The sequence below is a fragment of the Acromyrmex echinatior genome, chromosome 12, assembly GCF_024713525.1.
Source record: "Acromyrmex echinatior isolate Ae372 chromosome 12, ASM2471352v2, whole genome shotgun sequence".
In the NCBI taxonomy this organism is placed as follows: domain Eukaryota; kingdom Metazoa; phylum Arthropoda; class Insecta; order Hymenoptera; family Formicidae; genus Acromyrmex; species Acromyrmex echinatior.
This window is the reverse complement of record NC_141863.1, coordinates 574,877-600,522: the sequence shown is the minus strand read 5'-3', so window position 1 is coordinate 600,522 and position 25,646 is coordinate 574,877. Positions and strand designations below refer to the sequence as shown.

Here is a 25,646-nt window from a genome sequence, read left to right as displayed (position 1 = left end):
AAGTGATAGGTGAAATGACATGGAATGACTTTATTGAATAAATGCGTTACAGTCTTTTTCTAGAAGAAGAACGAATCGCCGAGGCACTGACTCGTTACTACGGAGTTAAAGAAATCCTATTACCGCCTCGAAAACTCGGAGAGAGAATGCCGTCGTCTTTAATGGAATTCTATAATAGTCTCAAGAGTGAGATGGCGTACGCTTTGTCGGCGGAAGCAATCGAGAAAAAAAGTGCCACTGTGCTCAATGGTACATATATTAAGAATACTTGAAAATAAGCTTCTTTTTCCGTATTATAATCTTTAATTGTCATATTATATATACAAAAAAAATTCTACAAAATAATACTTTGCTTTAGCTAGCGATAATTGCAAATATGATTTTACATTAACGCAAACGTTTATAATGCAATATGTAATTAATATTTGAATAGATGACAAACTTTTGAATGTGGAGCGTAAGAATAGAATAAGAGCAAGAAAGAAGTCATCTAGTACATCAAGATTATTTGTCCAACAATTCTCGAATCAACAAAGCTCGAAAACAAATTTGCAAAAAGATTTTAACATTGACAGACGGAAACAAAAAAAGTCAATTGGTTATTCATCCACTTCTACGGACACCGCAAAAAGAGATTGCCCGCCCATGTCAATCTTTAGTGAGCTCGATTTCCCTCGCGAGGCTCCAATATTATCAACAAATGATCCCAAAGAACTTCATAATTTACTTCTCTGTGAGCAACTTTATCTCGATAACAAAAATTTTTACTGTGCAACTTTTATTGCATTGTCGTCATACGTTTTAATAAAAGCATGACTTTTTATATCTATTTTTATTTTCAAGGTTATATAGAGATTCTGCGTAAAGATCCTAGTTTCTGCAAAAGAATAAAAGATCCTGTAAAGGAGCTGTTTGATAGTTATGAAAAATCAATTCTTGAGCTCGATTCTTCGCAACCGGCTAAGAAAGTTTGCATTCTCTTTCATGGCGCACCATTTACTGGTAATTTCGCATTAAAAAAAAATGAACAAAATGTGTGTTTACTGAATTGTATTACTTTAGACTATCAGGAAACCGCGTGCAGGAGCGCTAAGGCATTGCAAGTGCCGCTATTATGCATAGATAATGTAATTATCGAAGGCATTGCACTTGGCGACAGTTGGGTTTCCATCAAGTTGCGACAAATTATCGACGACGCTTATCAAGAATATTTGTCATCATTCGAAAGATATAAGTAATTACAAAATTAAGAAACATTGGGCGATATATATTCATAGTCCGTTATTATTTCAAGAATAAGTAATGTCTTAAGATTATAATACGGGTCTCTGATTGGTTCATAAAGACGATCTTAAATAAAATCTGACTATGAATACTCCATAAATTTTTAAATAATCATAGATTTTATAGGTGCGCAATTTAATTGTCGGCGTTTTTCACTGAATTTTGATATTAATTTATAAAAAGTTGAATAGTTACCTAATCTTCGAAGTAATCTCCCTCGCTTTCTACACATTTGCGCCATCTTTTGGGGAGCTGTCGAATTCCACTTCGAAAAAAAAATCATTGTTGACTTTCTTTGACTGTCCTGGACATTTTTCATCATGAAAGTCGAAATTTCCACTCTTAAATCGCTAGAATCACTTCTTACAGGTACTGTAGGAAACAACATGTTCCACCAAAGCCGAACAGATCATTTTCTATGGTTCACTTTTCCATTGAAAAGCAAAAAGGACGCAATGCCTCAAATGTATCGCCTTGAACGACTTTGCTTTTATCTTTTTTTTTTTTTTTTTAAGTTAGATTAGTACAACCGTCAACAATTACAGTCCATTTAAAAGCTATATTATTCTTAAAAATGGCGCTTCAATATGACTATACGGGAAAGATATATAAATTTAAATAGATAATCTCATTAATTAAAGTTAGGGGCTGAGAATTAAGTTGCGCACCATAAATAAATGCATATTATAAATAAATATTTTATAAAACTTTTATTTAAAATAAGAGATTTTGATTCTTTTATTTAAAAATAAAAACATATATATATAAGATTTCAAATTTATTTTTAATCTCAGAGATGATTTGGAAATTAAACTACGGGCAGCAAAGAAAACCGATGTCGAAATCGCGGAAAATGATCATGAAACAATAGCAAAAAAGGAAGAAATAAAACCAAAACAAACTACCGAATCACCAAAAACAACTAAATCTGATTCAAAAACAATAGCAGTCGATGAAAACTCAGAGAGTGATACTTCACTTCAAAAATTAATAATTCTTTTTGAGACAGAATTTGCAAAGCTTCCAAGAGAACAGGATTTGAAGTTTTTAGACCCTATAAGTCTTTACGAATATAAAATCCAAACAATTTTGCTATTGCAAAAAATGTTTCCACATTACGCGACAATTGAATCAAAAGTTAATGAAAAAGATCAGAATGACACTTTCCTCGGAATTGAAATTGATTTATTGATCGAAGTTCTTAAAGAAAGGTGGTATTTAACACGTACATTTTTAAATAAATTAGGATTATTAGAAGATTTTTTTCGCAATTTTTTTTATAGTTTTCATTAAGTTATTTTTTATTTAAGTAAGTACATAAACTTTCTTAATAAATTAATTAAATTAATTTGATTAATTACGAGTGTATATATGCTGAGAGAAAGAGCTATCTTAATGAATATAAAAAAGTTTTAGTTCTATAATTTATATTTTTTATTATAATACTTTGTATGTTTTAAGTTTTTTCTTTCTTTTTTTCCTCCTAATTTTTTTTTAAACTTCTACTCTTTTATACTTATATTTTTAGACCCGGTTGCACCAATATTACTCTAATTTTAAGCGAGGTTTAAAATTCTCTTTGTCCCTATCTCTTTTCGGTTTTAAAACAAGATAGAGAGAGTTTTAAATTTTGCTTAAAACCAAAGTAACGTTGGTGCAACCGGGCCTTATTGTTAGTCATACTCATTTCCTATACCAGGGAAAATAGTTTAAATAGAAAATGGTAAATATTTTCAGTACAGGGAAAAAATTGAAATAAATTCAATAGAAATATTTATTTAGAGGATGCAGCTATAAAAACACTTTTTGAAACAAGTATTTTGGATAGCAAATATAAAAAAGACAGAGTAGTTATTATTTACATTAATATTTACTTGTAATAAGATACTTATCTAACACATTTCGATATATTTCATGGTTAAACAAAATACTTCCATTTTCGACTTTCCATTTCTTAACAATAAAAAATAGAAAATAGTAAAAGTAATGGATGTCAAGCAAAGTTACTCTGTATATCTATGAAGCACATGTTGTTTTATTTTACTTTTACTATTTTACTTTTACTATTTTCCGTAATAAAAGAAACCTACCATGCTATTTTCTATTTTGAACTATTAAGAAATAGAAAATAGAAAATAGAAAATAGAAAATAGAAGTATTTTGTTTAATTATGAAATATCAAAATGTCAAATAAATATTCTATTTCAGTAAGTAAATTTTAATAATATATAATGTTAATAATAGTAAATACTATTTATTTTTTTCATATTTACTACACAAAATACTTATTTGAAATAGTATTTTTTATAAATTTGTCCTTTAATTTAAATAAATTAATTAATTAATTTAAATAAATATTTCTACAAAATTTATTTCGATTTTTTCTCAATTCTACTCCATTCTTATTATTCTTAACAAGCAGGTTGTCAACACCAATCTTCAAGAGCGGTTTCGTACTGCAAACTTTAAACAATCTTTTTTTAAAAAACATTATTACCACGCTGCTTATATTACTCAACATTATTGGACACGTAGAATATTCATTGTTTATAACTTTTCTAAACTCAATAGATACTTACATTCAAAAAATGGAGGAATTACGAAAATTAGAAAGTAAGTTATAATAAAATAAATTTTATATATATATATATATATATATAAATGTTTAAAAGGATTAAATTTTTACGTTAATTGTTTGAATAAAGTAAACAAATTAGCAGAAGAAGTTGCTAAAAAAATTCAAGAAATTGATGAAATGTCATTATCGGAATATGAGTTGCTTCCGGAAGAAGACAAAAAATTTTATTTGGAATCAACTTTACCAATAAAGAAAGAAGAAGCGTTGCAAAGACGAATACAATTTTCACAACAAATGATAGAATTGAGAAAAAAAAAAGTATTAACTTTAATTTAACTTTATAGATCATAGATACATTCTCTACACATATAATTTATATTTTCTTTGAAAATTACATAAGATGTTCATAATCATAATAATTTTTCTCTCTCTCTCTCTCTCTCTCTCAATTTTTCTCTTGTCAATTTCATGATTCTACCATCAATATTAATGTAAATGAAATTATATTTGTAATGTTTAATATTTAAGTTTCTTATCGATAATACGCATTCCACAAAATTTTTTTTTCTCAGCAAGTATCTAACGCTCAAATTATTAAGAATAAAAAAGTAAATGAAAAAGCAAAGAATGAAAAAATTAGTAGTGAAGAAAAAAAATCCCAAATTTCTAAAACGCTTACTCTCATGAAAGAAAGTCAAGAGCATAAAGAACTCGAAAGTAAATATATAATAATTCTAAACCAAGTAATATTTAAAGTAAAACAAAATATCATGCAAATATTAATTTGTTGAGAGAAAACATTTTATTTTATTTGTAATCTTATACACAGTTTCGGAAAGACAAGAAATATCAGAGGAATTAAACACTATTGCTGATGCTATGAATGATTATTATAGCCATCTTTCGGCTATAGAAAATGTTATACAAAATTGGGATCCTCTTAAAAAAGTAAATATCTGGAAAATTCTACATAATTTTGATTATTTCTTCTAAATATCATATTTAAAAACATTTATTACTATTTTTTAATTATATTATTGCCAATGATTTTTAGGATGCATTGTTTACATCAAAAGACGAAGATTTAAAGACCAATAAACTAATTGATACAAAAAACAACAATTCTGATATCAGTAAAGAGGTATATATCAAGAAAAAAATTTTTTCTTAAAATTTATTCTGAAATATGATAGTGCTGAGACAATATTGTATTTCGAAAAATTTTATGTAAATCTCTCTTATTCATTAATAAAACTATAATAAAACATAAAATATTAAGTTTACTGAAATGCATGATAAAAATCTTTAAAATATTGAGTTATATCACAACTACTATATTTTCAGAGTAAGTTTTAAGAGAAAATTATTTCTGTGTAGATTTTAATAATTTAAAAAATTTATATAAGTTTGTTTATATAATTTACTATTTAAAAAATAAGTATTTGTGTGTGTGTGTGTGTGTGTGTGTGTGTGTGTGTGTGTGTGATACTTATATTATAATTAAACGTAGAATTTAATAAACAAAAAAATTTACTGTACATTCTATATCTACAAAAATTTATTTTAACAGATTTATAAGAACGGATTTCATACTTGGTATGTAAATTCTACAGATCCATGGAATCGAGTGATGTATGATGTAATAGTAAATCAAATAAGGGAAAATGATTTAGCTAAAAAAGCTCTTCGTAAGTAATATATTCCTCTCTTAAATTTTTTTTACAAAAGTATAAAATAATAATAAATAATATTAAATTTAAAACTAGTTACTAAAATGCCAATATTGGACCTCGAATCGAAAAAATATTATATTCTTAAGCCACGAGATATAAAAAAACGAGATATTGGAAATAGTGGCAAGTATATTATATTATATAATTTATAACATATATTTATCTGTAATATATTTATCTGAAAAACATATTAATCGCAATTTTGTTTTATTAATCAGGAGCTTTTCAAATTGTTTCATTATCCACACTATCCTCTATAATTATGGAATCTAATTCGTCACACACTAATATAATTAGTAAGCAAGAAAATTTTGTAAAGAATACCAAACGCAAAGAGCGTATTTTTAATAAAAATAAAGATTCATTGATAGCATCCTTAAACGCATCTACGGTAGACAGCACGGACATTAATGAACCTAATATTAATACAATCTTTGAGAAAGTATTAAAACCACGATGGATTTTGCAACCTAATGAAATTCAGAAATTCAAGATTCGATATCAACCTGAAGAAGTGGGAACTCACCGACAAACATATGCACTATCCGTCCTTGATGGCAATGAAATTACTTATGATATCAACGTTTCGGTCGTCACTGATGTCCCAAGATTAGACATGAACCCAAACACTATTTTTTCAAAAGTAATAATGGTTTTTATGAATAAATATTATATATATATATATATATATATATATATAAAACATACAAAAAATATTAAAACTATGCATTATTAAATTAAATTACTTATTGTTAATTTAATTTAATATTAAATAATTTTATAAATTATTTATAATTTTTATTAAAGTTTATTAAAGTATATATATATATATATATAAGATAATTTTTCACGAAGATTTTAGTAAAATTAATGAAACGTGTTCCAGATCAAAGAAACAAAAGTAAACAATATAATTGATCCCACATATTTTTCTGATGTTGATATCTTCGACTTCGGATCATTATTGGTGTATCAAAAGGATAAAAGGTTTGATTTGATGCATTATATAATGAAATGTCCAATAATGGAAAGTGTATCAAAACTGTAAAACATGTCCTCATAGAACACTTTTGATACACCATAAACTAAAAAATTATCTGTTACTGTTATATCTTATATTTGATATTTTTGTTCATCAAATTATAAGCATATATGAGATATTCATTTCACTCAAATTCTTATTTAATCATTCTCACTCAATTTCTTCTTTAATTCTTACGGGGTCCTTTATAAATTAATTACAAATTTATTATAAATTTATTATAAATGTGTAATTTACAAACAGTGCTCATCGTCGTGAAGCAAAATTTAAGTTCTGCAATGTATCCAAAATTGACGCAGAAGTATCCTTCACTCTCCAAGAAAATAATTCAGATATTTTCATTATAGAACAAAAGAAACTTTATATTCAGGTATTTTTTATTATTCCATTTAAAATATATTTATTATCTACTAAAAACATGCAGATTTTTAAATTATTTTCTGTTATTTAATTGTATAGGCTGGACAGTGTGAATTGCTAAAAATATCAGCAGGTGTTACAAAGCTTGGTTCATTTACTGATAAGTTGTATATATGTATCACAGATAATCCGCATATTGAGAGTATCGAGGTAATTAGATAAAAAAAAATAAAAACCATAATAAAAATCAGAATATTGACACACACACACACACACCTATATACATATTTTTATCTATAGAAAATATGTGTAGAGATTATTACATCTAAAATGTTTTAGCTTCAATGTAATGGTTCGAAATTGGACATAGAGTTAGAGGATAAACAATTATCTTTTGGTCACGTATTCTTGCATAGAAAAAACTGTCTTACTTCTTGTATCCAAAATAGATCCCCAATTGAAATATTTTGGCAATTGGAGCCTAATGAACCATTAGATCCTCAAATCTCAATTACACCGACTAAAGGAATTATCAAGACTTACAGTGATAAAACAGTCGAATTTTGTTATCACGCCAACAAAGTAAAAGATTAAACTAAATTTACACTAAATATAATATTAAGACCTATTATTAAAAATATTAATATTTAAATTTTATTTGCTTAAATTTAGAGATTTAATAATTCTTTAATCCTTTCAAAAATTCTTATAAATTTCTTTAAAATCTAGTATTTTAATTCGATATTCTTAAAAATAACTTAAATTAGATTTTCGGTTTAGATTGGAATGATCGAAGAAAGCTTGACTTTCAAATTTTTCTTTTACGAAGACGACACAGAACCTATCTTTATAGAAACTATTACTTTATTCGGCGAAACGTATGATGTTGCTGTTGACATTAATTATGCAAATCCAATTGATTTAAAATACGTGAAGGTTGGTTTTCCTACGAGCGCAAATTTTACAATGAGCAATCGAGGAAATCATGAAGTTAAATATGCGTAAGTTGAAAAGTGTATCTAACAAATTCTTATATTCATTGTATCGAGATACTATCACTGAAATTGTACAACTTATCATTTTCATACATTACAAAATGTTCTTTTATTATTTCTTTTAAAATTATATTTATAGTCAATATAATACAATATATTGTAGGACCGTATATGTGTAATAACATAAACTGTAGAAATGAAAGTCTTAAACGGTTTAACTGGATCTTAAATGCTTGTATGAATTTATATACATGTACTACGTATATAGTTTCCAGAAACGCGCGCCGAAATGATTTTTCGGTCTAAAAACGATAACTCTACTAAACTACTGCAGTAATATCACGAGTTAGCGTTTTCAAGACCGAAAAATCGGTGCGCATTTCTGGGAACTACATACATGGTATATAAATTCACACAAGAATCATACAAGCATTTAAGATCCAGCTAGACCGTTTAAAGCTTTGATTTCTACAGTTTATATATTTATAGCATATTAATTATTAATTATATATGCTATACCAATTAATAATTATAATTAGCATACTTTTGGAAAAGCAAAACAAATTAGCCAAAATCGCGCCAAATTTGTCATTAAAATTGAACGAGGAAATAAAAATTAATCCTGCTTCTGGTTCCATTCAACCAAAAGAAGAAGTTATTATACAAGTATGTTTTTTGATGCACTTCTTTTTGGTGATTTCTTGCATTATATCACTAAAAATTAAAATAAACTAATTTTTATTTTTATAATATATTGACTTAATGTTTTACAATAGACAATACAAGCAAATTTAATGTATTTTTATACATTAAAAAATGTTAAATCAAATAATATGTTAAATCAAAATATCTAAGTTTTAATTAATGAAATTCTATTCAATGATAGGTAACTTTCGTACCAAACAATGAAATTACTTTAAAAGAGTGCCCAATACTCCGATGCCATCTTCTTGATATGAATAAAGAAGCTGCTGTAATTGCGGAATTTCCTCTCACAGTTTCCCTAATTGCGTATTACACGAAGTAAACTGTTATTTAAAGCTGAAAATTTCTTTAAATTATTATATGTCATAATTTTGAAACAAAGTTTTCCTTTTATAACTTTAAAAAAATCGAATTATTTACAATTTAGTAATAAAATACTTTTTCTTGCTTCTTAATAAATATTAATAACATAGTCACAATTATTCAAAGTTATATTCCATTATCTTTTTTAAATACAGGTTTCGCATTTATCCTTACAATGAAATAAATTTTTGCTCGCTTGGTATATGCACAAAAAAAACGCTATATCTTAATGTGGAAAATGTCGGTGAATTCCCTCTTCATTATTCTATTGTAACGCCTGTTAAACATCCATTCATTGCCTATATGTCAGAAAACGTAATTAAAAACAATGATGACAAATCGACAGATACGTCAATGAGAAAAGATAAATCGCAAATCAAAGACTTAGATGACAAGTAAATATTTAAAAAATCCTCCCTTTGATTAATAATTCTATGACATATGTATATAAACATATATATCAATTTATCTCGAACAAAGTATTTTTTTATTTTTATATACTATTTAATTAAATTAATAATTAATTTAATTAATTTAATTAAATATTCCAAAAAATAATTTTAATGTAAATATAAACAAAATATTTATTTAATTAAAAAATTTGTAATTATTTTTAGAAAGACACAAGAATGTATCACTATGTTAAAAATTGGTCCCTTTACTGTGACAAAAACCGAAGGAGACCTTCAGCCTGGAGAGATCGATATCGTGGCAATCGAATGTTATCCTGAATTCGTAGGTTCTGAAGAGGAAGACATAATAATTCTCGTTCCTGATAGCGCTCCCGAAGATAGAAATGGCAAATTGATAAAATTATCCGTTAATTCCTGCATACCAAGTGTTAATCTACAAGATCTCGACACTATATTCCATGAAAATCACATTGTGAATCACATCGAAGACTTCATTTGTTCAAAAGAAGTATTTAATTTTTTCAACAAGTCAATATTGTATTCATCTTTTAAATGAAAGTAAAACTAAGAGGCTTATACTTTTTATCAGATCGGTACACATACCATATTCGCACGTCAAGAGAAATGCCTGTATTTCCGTTACGTCAGCGTGTTTCATACTCATACAGCATACTTTGTGCTTTGCAACCAAAATGTAATACCTGCCGACGTGAAACTGACTTTACTCACGGATTCATTTACACCAAAAACTATGAGACCTGATACTTTCGTTCTGATACCCGAAAGAGAACGCATTCAACCAATGAGTCACAAGAGATTCGCGATTTCATTCAATCCGACGTTTATAGAGGTAACACTATCTTGTTTTTAAAAACAACAATATAAATATCTTAAAAATTAAAAATAATTATTACGGACTCACTGAACGATGCACAACAGCGGAGTTGTAGATTAGGTTGTAACTACATTGATCTATAAAATATAAACAAAATCTAAATTATTACAAGCAAAATAATTAACATATGAGAAACTATTACGTGCATTAAATTTATTAATAAACTAATTATAATTTATGCAAAAGATAAAAGACTTTTATAAAGTAAGAGATCTTTTCTTTTATTCTAAATCACTGAAATAAACGAGAATAAACAAAAATAACAAATATAAATATAAAGTTTATTCACTCCGTGACTGCTTTGTCTTCACCCGATGCCTTCCAGGTCTTCTCTTCCTCTAAAGTTTTTTGGCTGTACAACACACGAAACACGATTAATTGCAATTGTGCATGAATTAATTATAACCTTGCGGACAATTAAAACAATTTGCACGGTATTCCCGAGGTTAAAATTAATTAAAGACCGATCTCTCGCATTATCGGTGAAAACAGACGCAATATCCATTTTGAATAAGAATTTACGTTAATTTTTTAAATCAATATTTTAAATTTATATTACATTATGTTAGAAATAAATATATATTAACAGTACACAAGCGATAGCATACGGATTTACATTACTTGAAATTATCATAAAATAAATTATCACAATAAGATAATTTATAATTTTCATCTCCTATTGCTTCGATTCCGATTTCCAACGATTTTCAAATGAATGACTCGCATGAAATAGCTGCTCCGATAAGTAGCTGTTGTATCGATATATAAATTAATCATAAAAAATAACTGATTGCTCAACAAATTATAATAAGAAAAAAATTGCATTTATAAGCTTAGCTAACATCTTGTAGAGATGAAATACGGAGTAGTTTGAGCGAGTCGAGTGTTATTGTGCAACTGAGAGAGCGATAATATTATTAGTTGCTTTGTTTGCACACAAGTGAAACTGAATCTGAAGTGAGCTGAGTATTTCACATTCAGATTAATGGCGTCATTATTTGCATACTTTGATAAAAAGTTATCACATAACAATAGATTCATAACCTCACTTTTAAAATAAGTTTACTCATTAATAAGCACACGGTCAATCTTGTGCAGAATATAGACAAAAATTCAATTAAATCTCACTTGTCAGAATGCAAATGGAACACGCATTCAACTGAGTTATTACGTTACAAAAGAATTGTCTGAGAATCGATATAAATGGAAAGCTACTATTATGTATATACAACGATTAAATAACGTCATAAATATCAAGATTACATTGATTATTTTAAACCAATTATTTTATTTAAAGCTCTATATAATATAAATTTTCACTTGCAATTTATTTTTGAATAAGTGATGCAAAATAAAATAATTAATATAACATAATTATTGCATCGAGCGATATTCTCTAAATTCATTAAAGTGGAATTTCATTCTAAAGAATAAAAAGCCAAACTTAAGAAAAAATGGCTCAGTTTTCAATCTTTAAGAGTAAGATTTCACTTTTCAAAGTGATATAGATCACTCTAAAAGTTTGGAGAGTATTTTTAAACGCTTGACGTTTCCGATGATCTCAGTTTAACTTTGCTATCTTAATTCGAAATGGTAATGAACAAATTATAGGTAATAAAAGCAGCGAAAAATTTACACTGAGACAAGAAATTTATTTGACATCAAGGATATTAGCAGAATAATTATTATTCTTAAATTGTGAAACAATAATTTATAATTTACCAATCTCTCTTTCACTCTATTTCACTGATTTTTTTAAATAAATCGATGCTGAAAAATCAATTTCAGTCTCTCTTTTGACAAATATAAAGCTATTATCTCTGTTTAAAAATTATTAATCGCGAAAGCTAAAAGCGCAGAATACCAGTCACGAATTCTAATAATTGGAAGGAATAATCGTATTGAGTGTCTTTTTTTCTCAGCGTCATTTATTTATAACAAAAACAATCGTGTCTTGAAAAGTATTACGATAATACAAAATGGCTCTCTTCATTACTTACAATAGAGGAAAATCGCTGATATTGACATAGGTCTCCTAAAGCGACATCTTATTTCTTATAGGAACTATTGCATTTTATCAATACTAATAAAAATATAATCTATTTAGTTAAATAAAAAAGTGTAAACGCATAATTCGTATATTTGTGGCTTGTTCCTACACGAAATCAGCTAAAAATGAAATCTATAAATGCGAAAATAAAATTCTTACGATTTTCTTTTGCAAATTGTATAATTTAAATAATAGTGACTATATTGTTAATAATATTACGTCGTTTTAAATGCTTATAGGTTCCTAAATCAGTTTTATTTATATTATTTTTTTCTTAAGTTTTTTCATAATACGGTTTTGAATATAAAATCAGGGTGCAGCATAAAGCGACATACATGTCTGTAAAACAAATCATGAGCTAACTTAATCTTTATAATGTTGTTTTACAGTATTAAATAATTTTATTGAAGCTAAAGGCAATAATATATATATTATATATATGTATATGGGAAAGGCCTTGAAAAACTATCGCATTACATATTTACGTCTTGCAGAACAATATAAAGTAAATACGCATATAATTCAATTTTTTTTTATATTAAAGTAAAAAAATTCTGGAAAATCTTATATATTATTCACTTGTATTTTATACAGACAATTTCTGTAAAAGGAAAAGAAAGTCCATTTTGTCAATTTTTGGTTATCTCACGAAAAAAATGAATTATTGCAAACAGTGTTACAAAAATTGCAATATGATAGATATGTTATCTGATAGAAGACACTTTTTAGTTCCTATTTATGTATTTAAAGTTTTATTTTTATCTTTTGTTTTGAAAGAAATATTGTATTTAAAAACAAAGTAATATATCGATATCGGCGACCTTCCCCTACTTATGTATTCAATCAAAAATCAGTAACAATAAATGAATGACAGCACTGTGGCTTATACGGCTTTGCATACAATGCGCTAAATAAAAACAAATGCTAAGGGCGCGGGCCAATTAATTATTATTTTGAAGTTTTAATCCTTAAACGTCAGATTATTGAAACGATATAGAGGAGACTGGGGCTAATAAACTCATTTTTCAGTTTCGAATTTTTACAGACGAAATTAAGAGACTTATCGAAAAAATGAATTCTATACCAGTTACTATATACATTTGACTACCTAATAATATTTTAATAATAAGAGGAAACTGATAACTAAAATATATATAAAATAAAAATGCATTTTTTTATTGCATTTGATTCAATTAGCCCCGGGACCAGGATAATTCGATTAAGATTATTAAAATAAAAATTAATGTATTTTAAGTTACATCTTTGACTATATATTAATAAAATTTTTATAAAAATATATTTTAAACACAGACATTCGCTTCGGAAAAACATTTTGCTTTTCTTTTTGCAAAATTTCATTTCGTGCAAACACACATCGAATGAGTCTAGTTTTCGATATTGGACATGAGGGAGCTAAACTTATAACATTTATCACTGAGGAAAATCTTTTTAAAGGAATAAAATTTTGAGTAAGCACTATAAGAGTTGTCACAAATGAGTTATACAGTTCCATGCTGTGGTTAGTCTATTATCCCTACACACACACACACACACACACACACACACACACACACACACACACACACACACACACACACACATCCGTTTTTTTAAAAACATTAACAATATATGAAAACAAAGATACATAAACAAAAAAAATCTGTTGGACTTTATTAAGTAAGAACTACATTTACTATCTAGTAGAGATCAAAGTCTATCAAGTAGAAATCAAATATCTCAGACAATCATGTACGATTGTAAAACAAAAACTTTAAAAATAAAAATATTTACTTAGGTGTACGATTTTTTAAAATTGTGGCATAACTTCTATCACAGATATGTTCGCAACAAATTGTTATAGCAGACTTAGCGGCAGTTGCTACTGCGTGCTCAGACACGTTTACGCGTGTCTCGCATGTTTTGTTTTTAATGTAGCCTCAATTATTCTATTTACCCTTGTAGTCAACTGATCCCGGTCTCCCCTACTTGGGGTGTTCCCTACGACATACCCAATTCAATTGTTTATAACTTTCATAAAAATGAACATACTTATTAAAAATTTTTTTTATTGAAATATCAGACTTTAAGAAACATAACGGTATATATACATTTATCAAGTAAATGTATATATCTTTATTAATAAAAAAATGTTATTAATAAAAAAAGTTATAAATAATGAAAAAAAACATTGGAAAAGCATTGAAAAAACTGGGTATTGCCATACCCAGAGTAATTTTTAAAGGTCAACATTTTATTCACACTGAATTTTCACCATTTAAAATATAATTTTATTATTGATTTTGAATTAAAACGAGAAGTAAAGCATAAAATATTGTTATATTTAATAATACATTGTTTTATATACTTTGAATAAATTATCGATATAAAACGATACATAATACATAAATAAAACAATATATAATAAATTTCAATGATTTGAACTTTATTTCCGATACATTTATTACTTTGTAATCTTTATTTGAAAATAACAATTAATATATTATGTTTACATCAGAAAACAATTTACAATGTGATGAGAAATTTATTTATTCGAATTCGAAGATTGTTAATGAAATAATTATTTGTAAATTTTATGACAAAATGATAATTGATTATTTACATCTATTTCTATTAATCAATTTATATGAGTTTTTAATCGTGAAAATTAAACGCAGAGTGACAGTTACAAGTTCTAAATTAATTATAAAGAATATAATTCCGTACTGCGTCTATTTTCTGTCATATTATATTAAATTTTGAACAATAAGAGAGTTGAATTTTTAATATCAACTGATTAGTATATGTATATGTAATCGTTGTAAAACTTATCTATGCATGAATTATATACAGAATGTCCCATAAATTTTTGCCAAGCATTTTTGTGTAGATAGAGCGGACTAAACTGAATCAAAAAGTCCTCTATCATTTTGCAATTTTCGCAATGATTAACGAGATATTAATTATTAAAAATTACTGAATATTCGTTTTCAATAAGTTTTATTCGAATATTATCAATTTTAAATTCTTGTTACAACTCTACGATATGAGGCTAGTCAATTTAACTCGTGATATTACTGCGGTAGTTTAGTGGAGTTAGCATTTCAAGATCGAAAAATCATTTCGGCGCGCGTTTCTAAGAACTACATACGTAGTATATAAATTCACACAAGAAGTAAGCATTTAAGATCCTAAATCATTTAAGGCTTTGATTTCATATATATAGTCCTATAACATATTATATTATTTAAAATATTTTGCATTATTAAAGTAGGGAATTTGTTTCATCGGAGCACACACAGTCGTATCTAAAAGTTAGGTTTTATTGATGAACTTTTTTTTGTTAATAACTTTTTAATAAATAACAAGTTACGGCTGAAACTCTATTCGAGGTCACTCAGTCATATATTATATGTTAAGATTGTATGTCAAGGTTATCTGGGCAGACTTCCCTCCTCGACATATTTAAAATAAAATAAGTATTATTTTTAATTTCAATTTAGTTTTTTTTGTTTTTCATGATTTATGATTATAATTATAGACATGTTATGCAATCTTCGATGTAGCAGTCGAACTTCCCCCGCATTTGAAGGATGAAAAATTTTTCGTTAAATTAGTAGGACAAGCTTGCGTGCCAGAAGTGACAATCATCGAACCACCAAGCACAAAACGAGAACGAACTGTTTTAAATTTTGGTCGTACGCTTGTAGGTGAATCTAATGGAAAAAAATTTGCTATTAAAAATATTGGTGTGATACCAACTAAAGTGATTATCGAAATTATTGAGGATCCAAATTTCCATTTTACTCTCAACATTTGCGAGGATACAAGAAACTTGTCAAGTGGTAGGTACTATAAAATTAATCGTTGATTTAATTTTTCTTAATAAAGAAATAATTAAAAAGATAAATGAACATTTTATAAGAAAAGTTGTGTGAGTGTTAAAGATCTCAAAAGATCAATAGTTAATATAGAGAACAGATCTTTTTAAATAAGCGCATCAATGTTATCTTTGTATGTTATACAGGTTTTATAATTTACAGATACAATCATCTAAAATATTATACTTTTTCATAATAATAATAATTCTTTGAGAATAATAAAAAATACACACGCATATATATATATATATATATATATATATATATATATGTACACACTACTCAACAAAAAATAAGGAACACGTTAGAATACGCTCAAAATTGTGCAATATTCAGAACACCGTAACTCGGTGAAAAATTATCACAGACAAAAAATCAAAAAAGCACTTGAAAGCTTGAAATCTCTACTTTCGAAATCGGCAATTAATATTTTAATCTGACTGATTCTTTACGGAGATATATGGATGCAAATGGATCCCCCGTTAAATCTAAAAATTTTTTACAAACTTTACGAAGATCTATGACGTGAAGTAAAATTAACACAATGATCATTTTTGCTTCAACATTCAATAACTCGATGAAAAAAAATCGTATAGCACTCAATAAAAAAGCAAATTGAAGGTAAAAATTTACTTTTTCTTGCCGTAAACCGCATTTTTGTGTGAATTTTACTTTACGCCATAAATATATTGAAATATCAATTACCAATCAATTATCAATTACCAATTTCGAAAATAGAGATTTCACGCTTTTAAATGCTTTTTGATTTTTTGTCTGCGATAATTTTTCACAAAGTTACGGTGAATATTGCACTTGAGCGCAATATTTTGCGCAATTTTTAGCATGTTCTAAAGTGTTCTCTATTTTTTTCTTGAGTAGTATATTTTAAATAGTATTAATCTAAAAAGTATCTTTTTAATTTTTTTAAATCGATTTTTAATTTCTATGAAATTAATATATTTAATAAATATAAATATAATTAGTAAGACTCAATAAAATAAAATAAAATATTAGGTGTTGGAATTAATTCGTAGCGTTTTTTAATGAAAGAATGTTATTTATTTCACATGAGCATTAAAAAATACATTAATGAAAGTACTTCCCATCACTTGTAAAACGCTACGAATTAATTCCAACACCTAATAATTTATTATGAAATGATATAAATAATCACATTAAATAGCTAAATCGTTAAATTACAGTGTCAAACGATCGGTGTATCGTAATTCGTTTAATACCTGAAGAAACGGTTTCTCTCGAAGTAAAATTTACTCCGCGAGAGATCGGCAAGTACAAAAGTCAAGTGCAACTATTTATTACCGATAATCCCTATGAGAATCTAACAATTGATTTGAAGAGCGAAACATATGCAGAATTAATTGTGTTAGATGGATTAGAGCTCGCGAATACAAAGCTTAAGTCTGTCGATGAAAAAAAAGAATCTAACGCAAAATTGCGAAGATCGTCAAAATCAAATAGTACAACAAAAGGTAATCAAAATTGAAAAAGAATATAAGAATAATTATAAAAAATATAATTATAAAGAATTATAATTTCACTACAATTTTTTGTTTATTACTTAATCTTTTTGATAAATTTGTCAAAAGTATTTATTTATTATCTATTGTAATTATTTTCAATATGAGTATTAATGAATTAATCATTTTATAATACAAGCAACAATATAATTTATAATACTTTTCATCGATCTCCTATAAATTCTCTTTCAAGTACAATTTATACATTTTTCATTGCTCTATGATTTATATCTCACAGTTTCAACACCGCCAACGCTCCCGGTTTCATTGATCTATGTACTGGATTATGGATATTGCTTTGTTAATAAAATATACAGGAAGAGCTTTAAAGTCGTTAATAAATCAATAAACCAGTATTTACGTTTTCAATGGAGCGCACATCCCAACGTTGTATTTACTCCATCAATCGGTCATCTGAAACCTTTAACTTGTAAAGAAATCGTTGCGACATTTCTTTCTTCGGAGCCAACAATTTACATTGACGTAATATAAAATTATTAAGTTTACCATTTGCAAACTATCGCTAATTAATATTTGCAATTTGCATAAATTAAAAAAATTTTTTCGTTTAATATTATAGCATATCGATAACAATTAATTAAAATTACATTATCGAAACTAGTACTCCAAAATATACATAAGACATTTAATTAAGGTAATAAGAATATTTCTATATAAAAAATAAGTAAATTTTAACAAAAAAAAATCAAAATAAAAGATCAAATTTCGTAAATCTTCAAGTAAGGTCATAGTTGCATTTCTTTGTTTGATATTGCTGCATATTAAATTCATATAAAAATATTGTTTTCTTATTAATAGACGTGTCTCGAATGTACAGTCTGTGCAATTGAGCTCGCCAATTCCGTGAAAGAATCATCATGGGACGATCGAGAGACACAGGTGCGGTGGGAAACAATAAATTCCGATGCCAAGGAGCCAAATGCGGAAATAGCTAAAAAAATAATTGAGCCTGTTAACGAGCCGAAACATGAAATCGTTCCTGGTACGACGAAGTGCATCCAAGTGTTACTTAATGCCATCGTAGCATTCTCCAAATATTCTTGCTCCGTTAAAGAGATCAATTTCAAGAACACACTAATGTTTCAGGTTGTATACTACAATTACGAATTTTATATCTTACGTTCAAATGTTAAATTAGACCATTACTACGGTATAATGGATTTTGCTATAACTATATCGATAATAATTTATATTTAAATGAATTTCGAAATACGGCACAGAAATTTGTTTTATTTAACATACAAATGTAAAATATTTCTTCAAAGTTTGCAGAAATTTGTAAAAATTATTTATAGATATTTGTAATGTTTTTATTAAGATAAAGCGAGGCTGTTTTGTTCATTTCTTACAATATTGTTTATGTTTCTAAGCAGTGTATACTGAACATTTAAAGGTCATGCTTGTACTTTCAAGAAGCAATCATGATAGTATAAGATAATTATAAGCACGTCACTGCAAAAAGATATTGTTTGTTGCTGTAAATTTTATATTATTTTAAGCTTGAAAATGATGGAATAATCCCGCTCTACTCTTTCAATTTTCTCAATCTGCGATAGTTTCTTGTATTCCGTAGTATATATAATATGATTATCAATTTCTTTTTTACAGCTGAAACACTCAGCTAATTATTTGATTTAATCGGAGTGAAAAATATAGATTAGAAATAATTTTCGTTCGTGTCGGGTTTAAATATTTGTTTGTAATATCGCGGATATTTTCTAAATTGACGCATTTGTAAACAAATCACATGAACGTCATGAAATTTGATAAAATGCAACCGTATCGCTGTTTCATATCTGATCCAATTCCGACTTGTTTGCGCGAAAAATAAAAAAAAATCAAACTTCCACGGACAGTGGAAATTTTACTTTTGTGTACTACTCAGGTAAAATCGATAATATATTAACCTTTCGGATGGTAAAAATTGATTCTCTCGGCTTTCAATATTTTCTCTCTGCATTATGTATTAGTTGTAGCATGTATCAATCTCGACATATTTTTGAAAAAATATTTAAATATCTGTAGTTAAAACAGATATTATCATACTTGTATTATTTGCACAACACTGCTCATTAAATTAAAAAAGCTCAAAATAAAAATAACGTCCATTAAAATGCAATCAAAATGTAACAGTGTACCAAATTATTATAAGTATACCAGAAATCTCTCTCTCTCTCTCTCTCTCTCTCTCCCCCCCCCCCTCTTTCTGTAGAATTGCAAAAATAATATAGGCTATAGTAAATAATACTTTTATTTTTTCTTTGTTTTATTTAGCTTTAAATAATTTATAACATTTATTAATGTTTAATCGTATATAATTGTGATTATTTATGGTAACCTATTTTTGTATTTTGTTCATATTAATTTTAATTACTATATTTATTTTTCTTATTTCTTTTATGTTATATTTAATTTTATTTTTTTTTGTATAAAATGTCAGTTATTCTCTTTTTCGAAATAAATTTATTCATCACACAATTATGGTTATCTGCTTACATCTACATCTGTAAAGTTACATAAAGTAATTTTAATAATTTATTTATTCGCATTTTTTCAAACATTGTCAAAATTTTTTATATATTTTTATAAAAAATAGAATTTAATCTAAATAAAACTTAACAAGAATAAAATTTATAATATTATATTCCCACAAACAAATTGAAATAAATTAAATGTTTATTTAAACTTTCTTATTTTTGTGTCAAATACTACGAAATAGAGTCCTATAGATTTATCAGAGAAGCGCGACTCTTGTTAAGTGCCCTGATTAGCGTGATTGGCAGCCAATTATGAGATTCATCCATTGTTATTCTAGGATTCTAATACGAAGAAGAAGCCTATCACGGTCAAAGTTAGATGTTTCGAACAATATAATGTAATATATTCAATACAATATATTCAGTACAATATAATATATTCTTTTAGAATCAATTTTATTTCAAATAAGATTGAGCGCCGATAACTTTCGGATTTTTAACACAATTAATTTGAAATGTTATTAATCCCCCCTAAATTAAATTTAAAAAACTGTAAAAAACTTATTGCGAAAAATATTATCTCAGCCAGGGTTTGAACCTGGGACCTCTCGACTTTCCGCGAGGTGAGGGTCTCTGTTTCAAATTTACTGCTTTAAAAACACAAATTCACTGCTTTAAAAATACAAATTTATTACTAATACTATATAAAAAATTTGTGTGCTTAAAACAGTGAATTTTTATTTTTAAAACAGTAAATTTGTATTTTTAAAGCAATGAATTTGTGTTTTTAAAGTAGTGAATTTGTAAAATTAAAGCAGAATGCATACGTAGAGCTATATCGAGTCGGGATGACAGATATTATAACCTTTAATGTCTCGAACTTTAATGCTTAATAACTCAATTCATGAGGCCGATCACCGCGTTTTTGTTTTGCCAGATTCTTTCGTTTTGAATGAAAAGGCGTCTAATGAATACATTTTTATTAAGATTCTTAGGGAGGGATCCATATTCTAAATAATTACCTAAAACAATATATATTGTATTATTCGAAATATTTAACTTTGACCGTGATAGGCGATGTTAATCTTCGCATTTGATATATTCACATATATGATACATATATCGTTCTAAAGTCTTAATAGTGTTTCTTGTTTTACATAAATTTATTACGATAAATAATTTCATGGAAAAAACACATGGAAATATTTCGTATTTTGTGTTCATGGCAGCATATAAAATTTTGTATTTCAGTTTTAGTAACAATGAAAAATTGAAAGTATTTCATATTTTGTATTTCATTATTAATAATGATGTCAAAGTATTTTTTATTTTGTATTTCAAATACTGATTGACAATCAATCTTATTATTTAAATTACAAAAGTTACGTTGTGTAATGTTTCTGAGAAGTCTCTATAAGATTGCGGCAACGTCAAAATGTCCGTTTCTGTCTGCAAGAAACGTTTCTGAAATATTATGGAAACATTTGTAAAATCTTTCGGTGATGTTGGTGCAACGTTCTCTTTAGTTTCATTTGCAACATTCCAGAAATGTAAAAAAAATGTAAATATGGAGGCAGAGCTAGACAAAATATCTAGACAAATATTTAAGTATTTAAAATATAAAATACTGTCAATCTTAATATTTTAAAAAGTACAAAATATTTTCTTTTGACTTGAAATACAAATTATTTCGAATATCAAAAGACTGAAAGTCATTTGTACTTTATAATTCAAATATTAATTAATATAATTGATTATATTTAGCATTTTGTACTTATTTTAATGACATATTTTGCCCAGCCTCGTCGCGCGCGCGAATAAATATTGTTAATAAAAAAGCAAATGCTTTATTAAATTGCAATATTCTTATTCTTATGTTATTAAGCCACAATAGATTTATTTGAATAATATATATTATTAAATCGCATCCAGGACACACAAAAGTACAATGATATCACAAGGATATCATCATGACTTTATTTGTCATTTAAAAGTTACTGATAAAAAAATGATCTAAAAATGAAAAATGAAATCGCAGGTTATATCATAAATAAAAGCGTTTAAGTCCCAAAATATTTATATCGTTTTAATATATTGGAATAATGAAAACAGTAAAGGATGCACTTATAAATAATAATTAAAATATGTGATCTCATTGTGACAGATTCTTGAGATTTCAAAATACATGTTATAATATATGCACAGCAAGCTCTGACGCGCACTAGTAAAGCTCGTTAATAGCACGTTCCGCCAGCCGCCATTTCCGCAATACTGTAGCTGACTCTAGCACGTAGTGGACTTGCACGAATTGTCCCTGATATTTCAAATACAACACAAAAGCAGTTGTAAGTTTGAAGTTTGCAAAATTTGTATCATGCAATTCAGTAATAATAATAATAAGGTAAATTATAATATTTATACTTTTGTCCGAATATATATGTTAGGTTAGATTAGATTATCAATCTAATCATCTTTTGTTCTGAAAGTCTCATATATATTATAAATAATGTTTTTTTAAGCTATAAATGTTTAGATATAAAAATTAATAATTAGGCTCAATTGAATTAAACAATAGTAAGAGATAAAAAGAGTTAAAAGCCACCGCTTCTTAATTGCTAATATTTAATGTTTTATAAAATATAATATTTAACAAACGTTTCCTTACATTAAGACTTTTGCAATGTTAAATATATAAACAAATCTAACATTACATGCTACATCTAAACATCCCTACTTTACATCATACGTCAAATCTTATACGCTTTAATTAAAAATTCGCTCTCTAAGTATGTAGTGACAATAATTTCCATGTTTCCTTCTGATAAATTGATTGCACAGCAACTTATACAATAATTTGGTATCTTGCGATACAGTTCTTGTTTTCATCTGTCTTTTTTTAAGATGGCTTATTTTGTTAAATTAATGAAAGTTGATGAACAGATTGATGAATATGCAGCTGTTGGCCGTTTATTACCAAAGTAATATCAAAATTGGCTCGGATGATTAATTATTCAGAATCAGGTGACAAATGTTTGCTTATTAATTTTATTTTCTTATTTTTTATTTTTATTTTATAAGTGTTGTTTTAAACGCATTTCCAAAGAGCAATTTAACAAAAACGGAAAAAAAATTCCAATGATTGTTTTATATCAATAATCAGCAAAAAGTTTAAATTAATTGGTATTTCTGAGACTATCTTCTTTGAAATATTACAATTGTAATATTTCAAAGAAGATAGTCTCAGAAATACAAATGTGATACACAATTGAGACATTAGAAGATTCCTGCAACATAACTTTCTATGTTATCAGGGAATGTATAACAAGATATCTGCATATTTAAGTATATTTACGCCGTAAAATAACTTATGCAGCTACTTTCTTTTTTTATGATAAAGAACATAAGGATGGAATAATTGGCTCGCCAAAGTTGCAACACCAAGTGGGACACACTTATGCACAAAAACGACAATTTAACTGAAGTATCTAAACATTTGGCTGAAAACAGATCTGAAAATAATTTTGTAGGACTAATAAAATCCAAATAATTAAATAAGAATCTTAAACTTGATAAACATAAATATTGTAAAAAGTTTTGACATTCTAGTAACTAATCTGAGTATTCTCCGTAATTATTTTAGTCTAATATAATTATTTTCAGATCTGTATTTAGCTAAATTTTTAGAAATTTCATGAGATTATGTTAAATTTAATTTACGTGTACCAAACGATCCAAATTTTTTGTATTAATTTAACAAGATACATGTATATAAAATATACAATATGTATAACACATATTATTTTAAAAATTAACACAGAAAATGTAATACTGATATGTATGAATATAATTGGAAAACAAATTGTACAAATATATTTCTCTGCAAAATTAACGTTTATAGCATGTTTAATTAACACATTTTAATGAAATTAACATTTACTATATATAAAATTAACACATTTTATTAGTATTATATTTATTTTAGAATTTTTAATGTACGTTATTTTTATGTTATTATGTTGTTCACTTACTCATAAACTAAGAAATGTTGAATATCAATTTAAACAAAATATTTACATAACAGAATCATATAAATCGAATACTCGAATATGTTACAAATTTTTAACACAAAGTTTTAACAAGAATTGACTTTAATATAAATACAAAATATTTTTACTATACATATAGATATAACGTTAACGTATAAAGAAACAAATAGCGTTTGCGCAAATTTTTTTTTACTTTTACAATTTTTAAAATATGACGAAATGTAATTAACCATTCTTTGTCGACAGACTAGCGAACACTCGTTCATTTTTGCAAACACTGGTGCTGTCGACGTCGAATATACATGGCAGATAAATATGGACGAGCAATATCCGGTGAGATCGATCGCAAATTATTCACAAGCCACATCAAGATCACAAAAGGACAATGTTCAATTTAAAGCTACTTCATTAATGTCTCACGAACTATCTCATCAACGAGACAATCCAAGTTTCGACAAGAGCGTAAAATCAAATCGTCGACAGCTTCTGTCGTCTCGAGGTAACTCAATTTCCGTACTGATTTATGAGAAAGAAAATCGGATCTTATCCGAATCATTAAAAAATAAATAATCTACAGATAATTTTGTCGAGGTGAAACCAACTGTTCGCTGTAGTCCATCCGATCTCTTCAGCAGCACTGCCGGATTGACAGAACGAACTAGCGATAGCTGGTTAGAAAGTGATGATTTACCATTTGAAATTTATCCCGAGAAGGGAATTTTATCCCCGGGTGAATCTGTGGAATGCGTCTTGAGATTCTCTCCCATGGATGTGTTTGATTACAAAGCGTATCTTACATGCAAGTACGATTACAATTTGTTTATTTAATTTAATTTAATCATTTGATTTGATTTAATTAGTATTATAACATAATAGAACTTGTTCTAACTTGGCTCTGTAGGAAACAAAGGGGCAAGATAAGGATGAGCTATATGCGTATCGATACACTAAAAATTGTTTGAAAAAATTTAGAAATTGGTTATAAATCGTCTTCGAGACTATTTTAAACTGACTTTTTGTAAAAAAAATCTTTTCTTTTTTACCTAATATCTCGTAAACTATTGGTTTTTTTATATTACCACCTTAATATTTTTATATGTAGTATAATTAGCAAAATTATATTGTTTAAAGAAAATCATACAATTCCATTTAAAAAAGATGTAACCTTCATATCTTTTTGACGCCTCCATCTAAAAAAAAACCAACATGAGCAAAATTTCGAAACTCTTCCACTTTCATTTGAAACATTTTTTTATATCATCAAAAGT

The 25,646-nt window shown here is 26.8% G+C and overlaps 1 protein-coding gene and 1 long non-coding RNA gene across 4 annotated transcripts in view; one reads left to right on the top strand and one right to left on the bottom strand.

Annotated features, from left to right (window-relative positions):
* LOC147907704 (uncharacterized) overlaps positions 1-25,646 on the bottom strand; it is a 67,282-nt gene that overhangs the window by 25,952 nt on the left and 15,684 nt on the right. Inside the window, exons 1-3 of one of the 3 annotated variants that reach the window (XR_015546936.1) lie at positions 14,210-14,415; positions 10,658-10,720; positions 10,396-10,445 (exon numbers count right to left, since the gene is read on the bottom strand). The exons of 1 other annotated variant lie outside the window; for it this stretch is intronic. This is a non-coding gene — a long non-coding RNA (uncharacterized LOC147907704). Of the gene's footprint in view, positions 1-10,395; positions 10,446-10,657; positions 10,721-14,209; positions 14,416-25,646 lie in introns of those variants that run through there. One more of the 3 variants, XR_015546937.1, reaches the window with a different exon arrangement.
* The window catches only part of LOC105153077 (axonemal central pair apparatus protein HYDIN), a 51,099-nt gene that overhangs the window by 11,936 nt on the left and 13,517 nt on the right, over positions 1-25,646 (top strand). Inside the window, 22 exon segments of the mRNA XM_087411979.1 lie at positions 53-249; positions 434-733; positions 844-1,002; positions 1,063-1,234; positions 2,079-2,509; positions 4,692-4,810; positions 4,917-5,003; positions 5,433-5,550; positions 5,967-6,238; positions 7,097-7,207; positions 7,337-7,579; positions 7,778-7,998; positions 8,532-8,658; positions 8,879-9,015; positions 9,216-9,455; positions 9,678-9,981; positions 10,063-10,323; positions 15,957-16,260; positions 17,499-17,786; positions 18,673-18,837; positions 24,518-24,877; positions 24,956-25,181. Coding sequence (XP_087268105.1) covers positions 53-249; positions 434-733; positions 844-1,002; positions 1,063-1,234; positions 2,079-2,509; positions 4,692-4,810; positions 4,917-5,003; positions 5,433-5,550; positions 5,967-6,238; positions 7,097-7,207; positions 7,337-7,579; positions 7,778-7,998; positions 8,532-8,658; positions 8,879-9,015; positions 9,216-9,455; positions 9,678-9,981; positions 10,063-10,323; positions 15,957-16,260; positions 17,499-17,786; positions 18,673-18,837; positions 24,518-24,877; positions 24,956-25,181 — 4,842 coding nt within the window.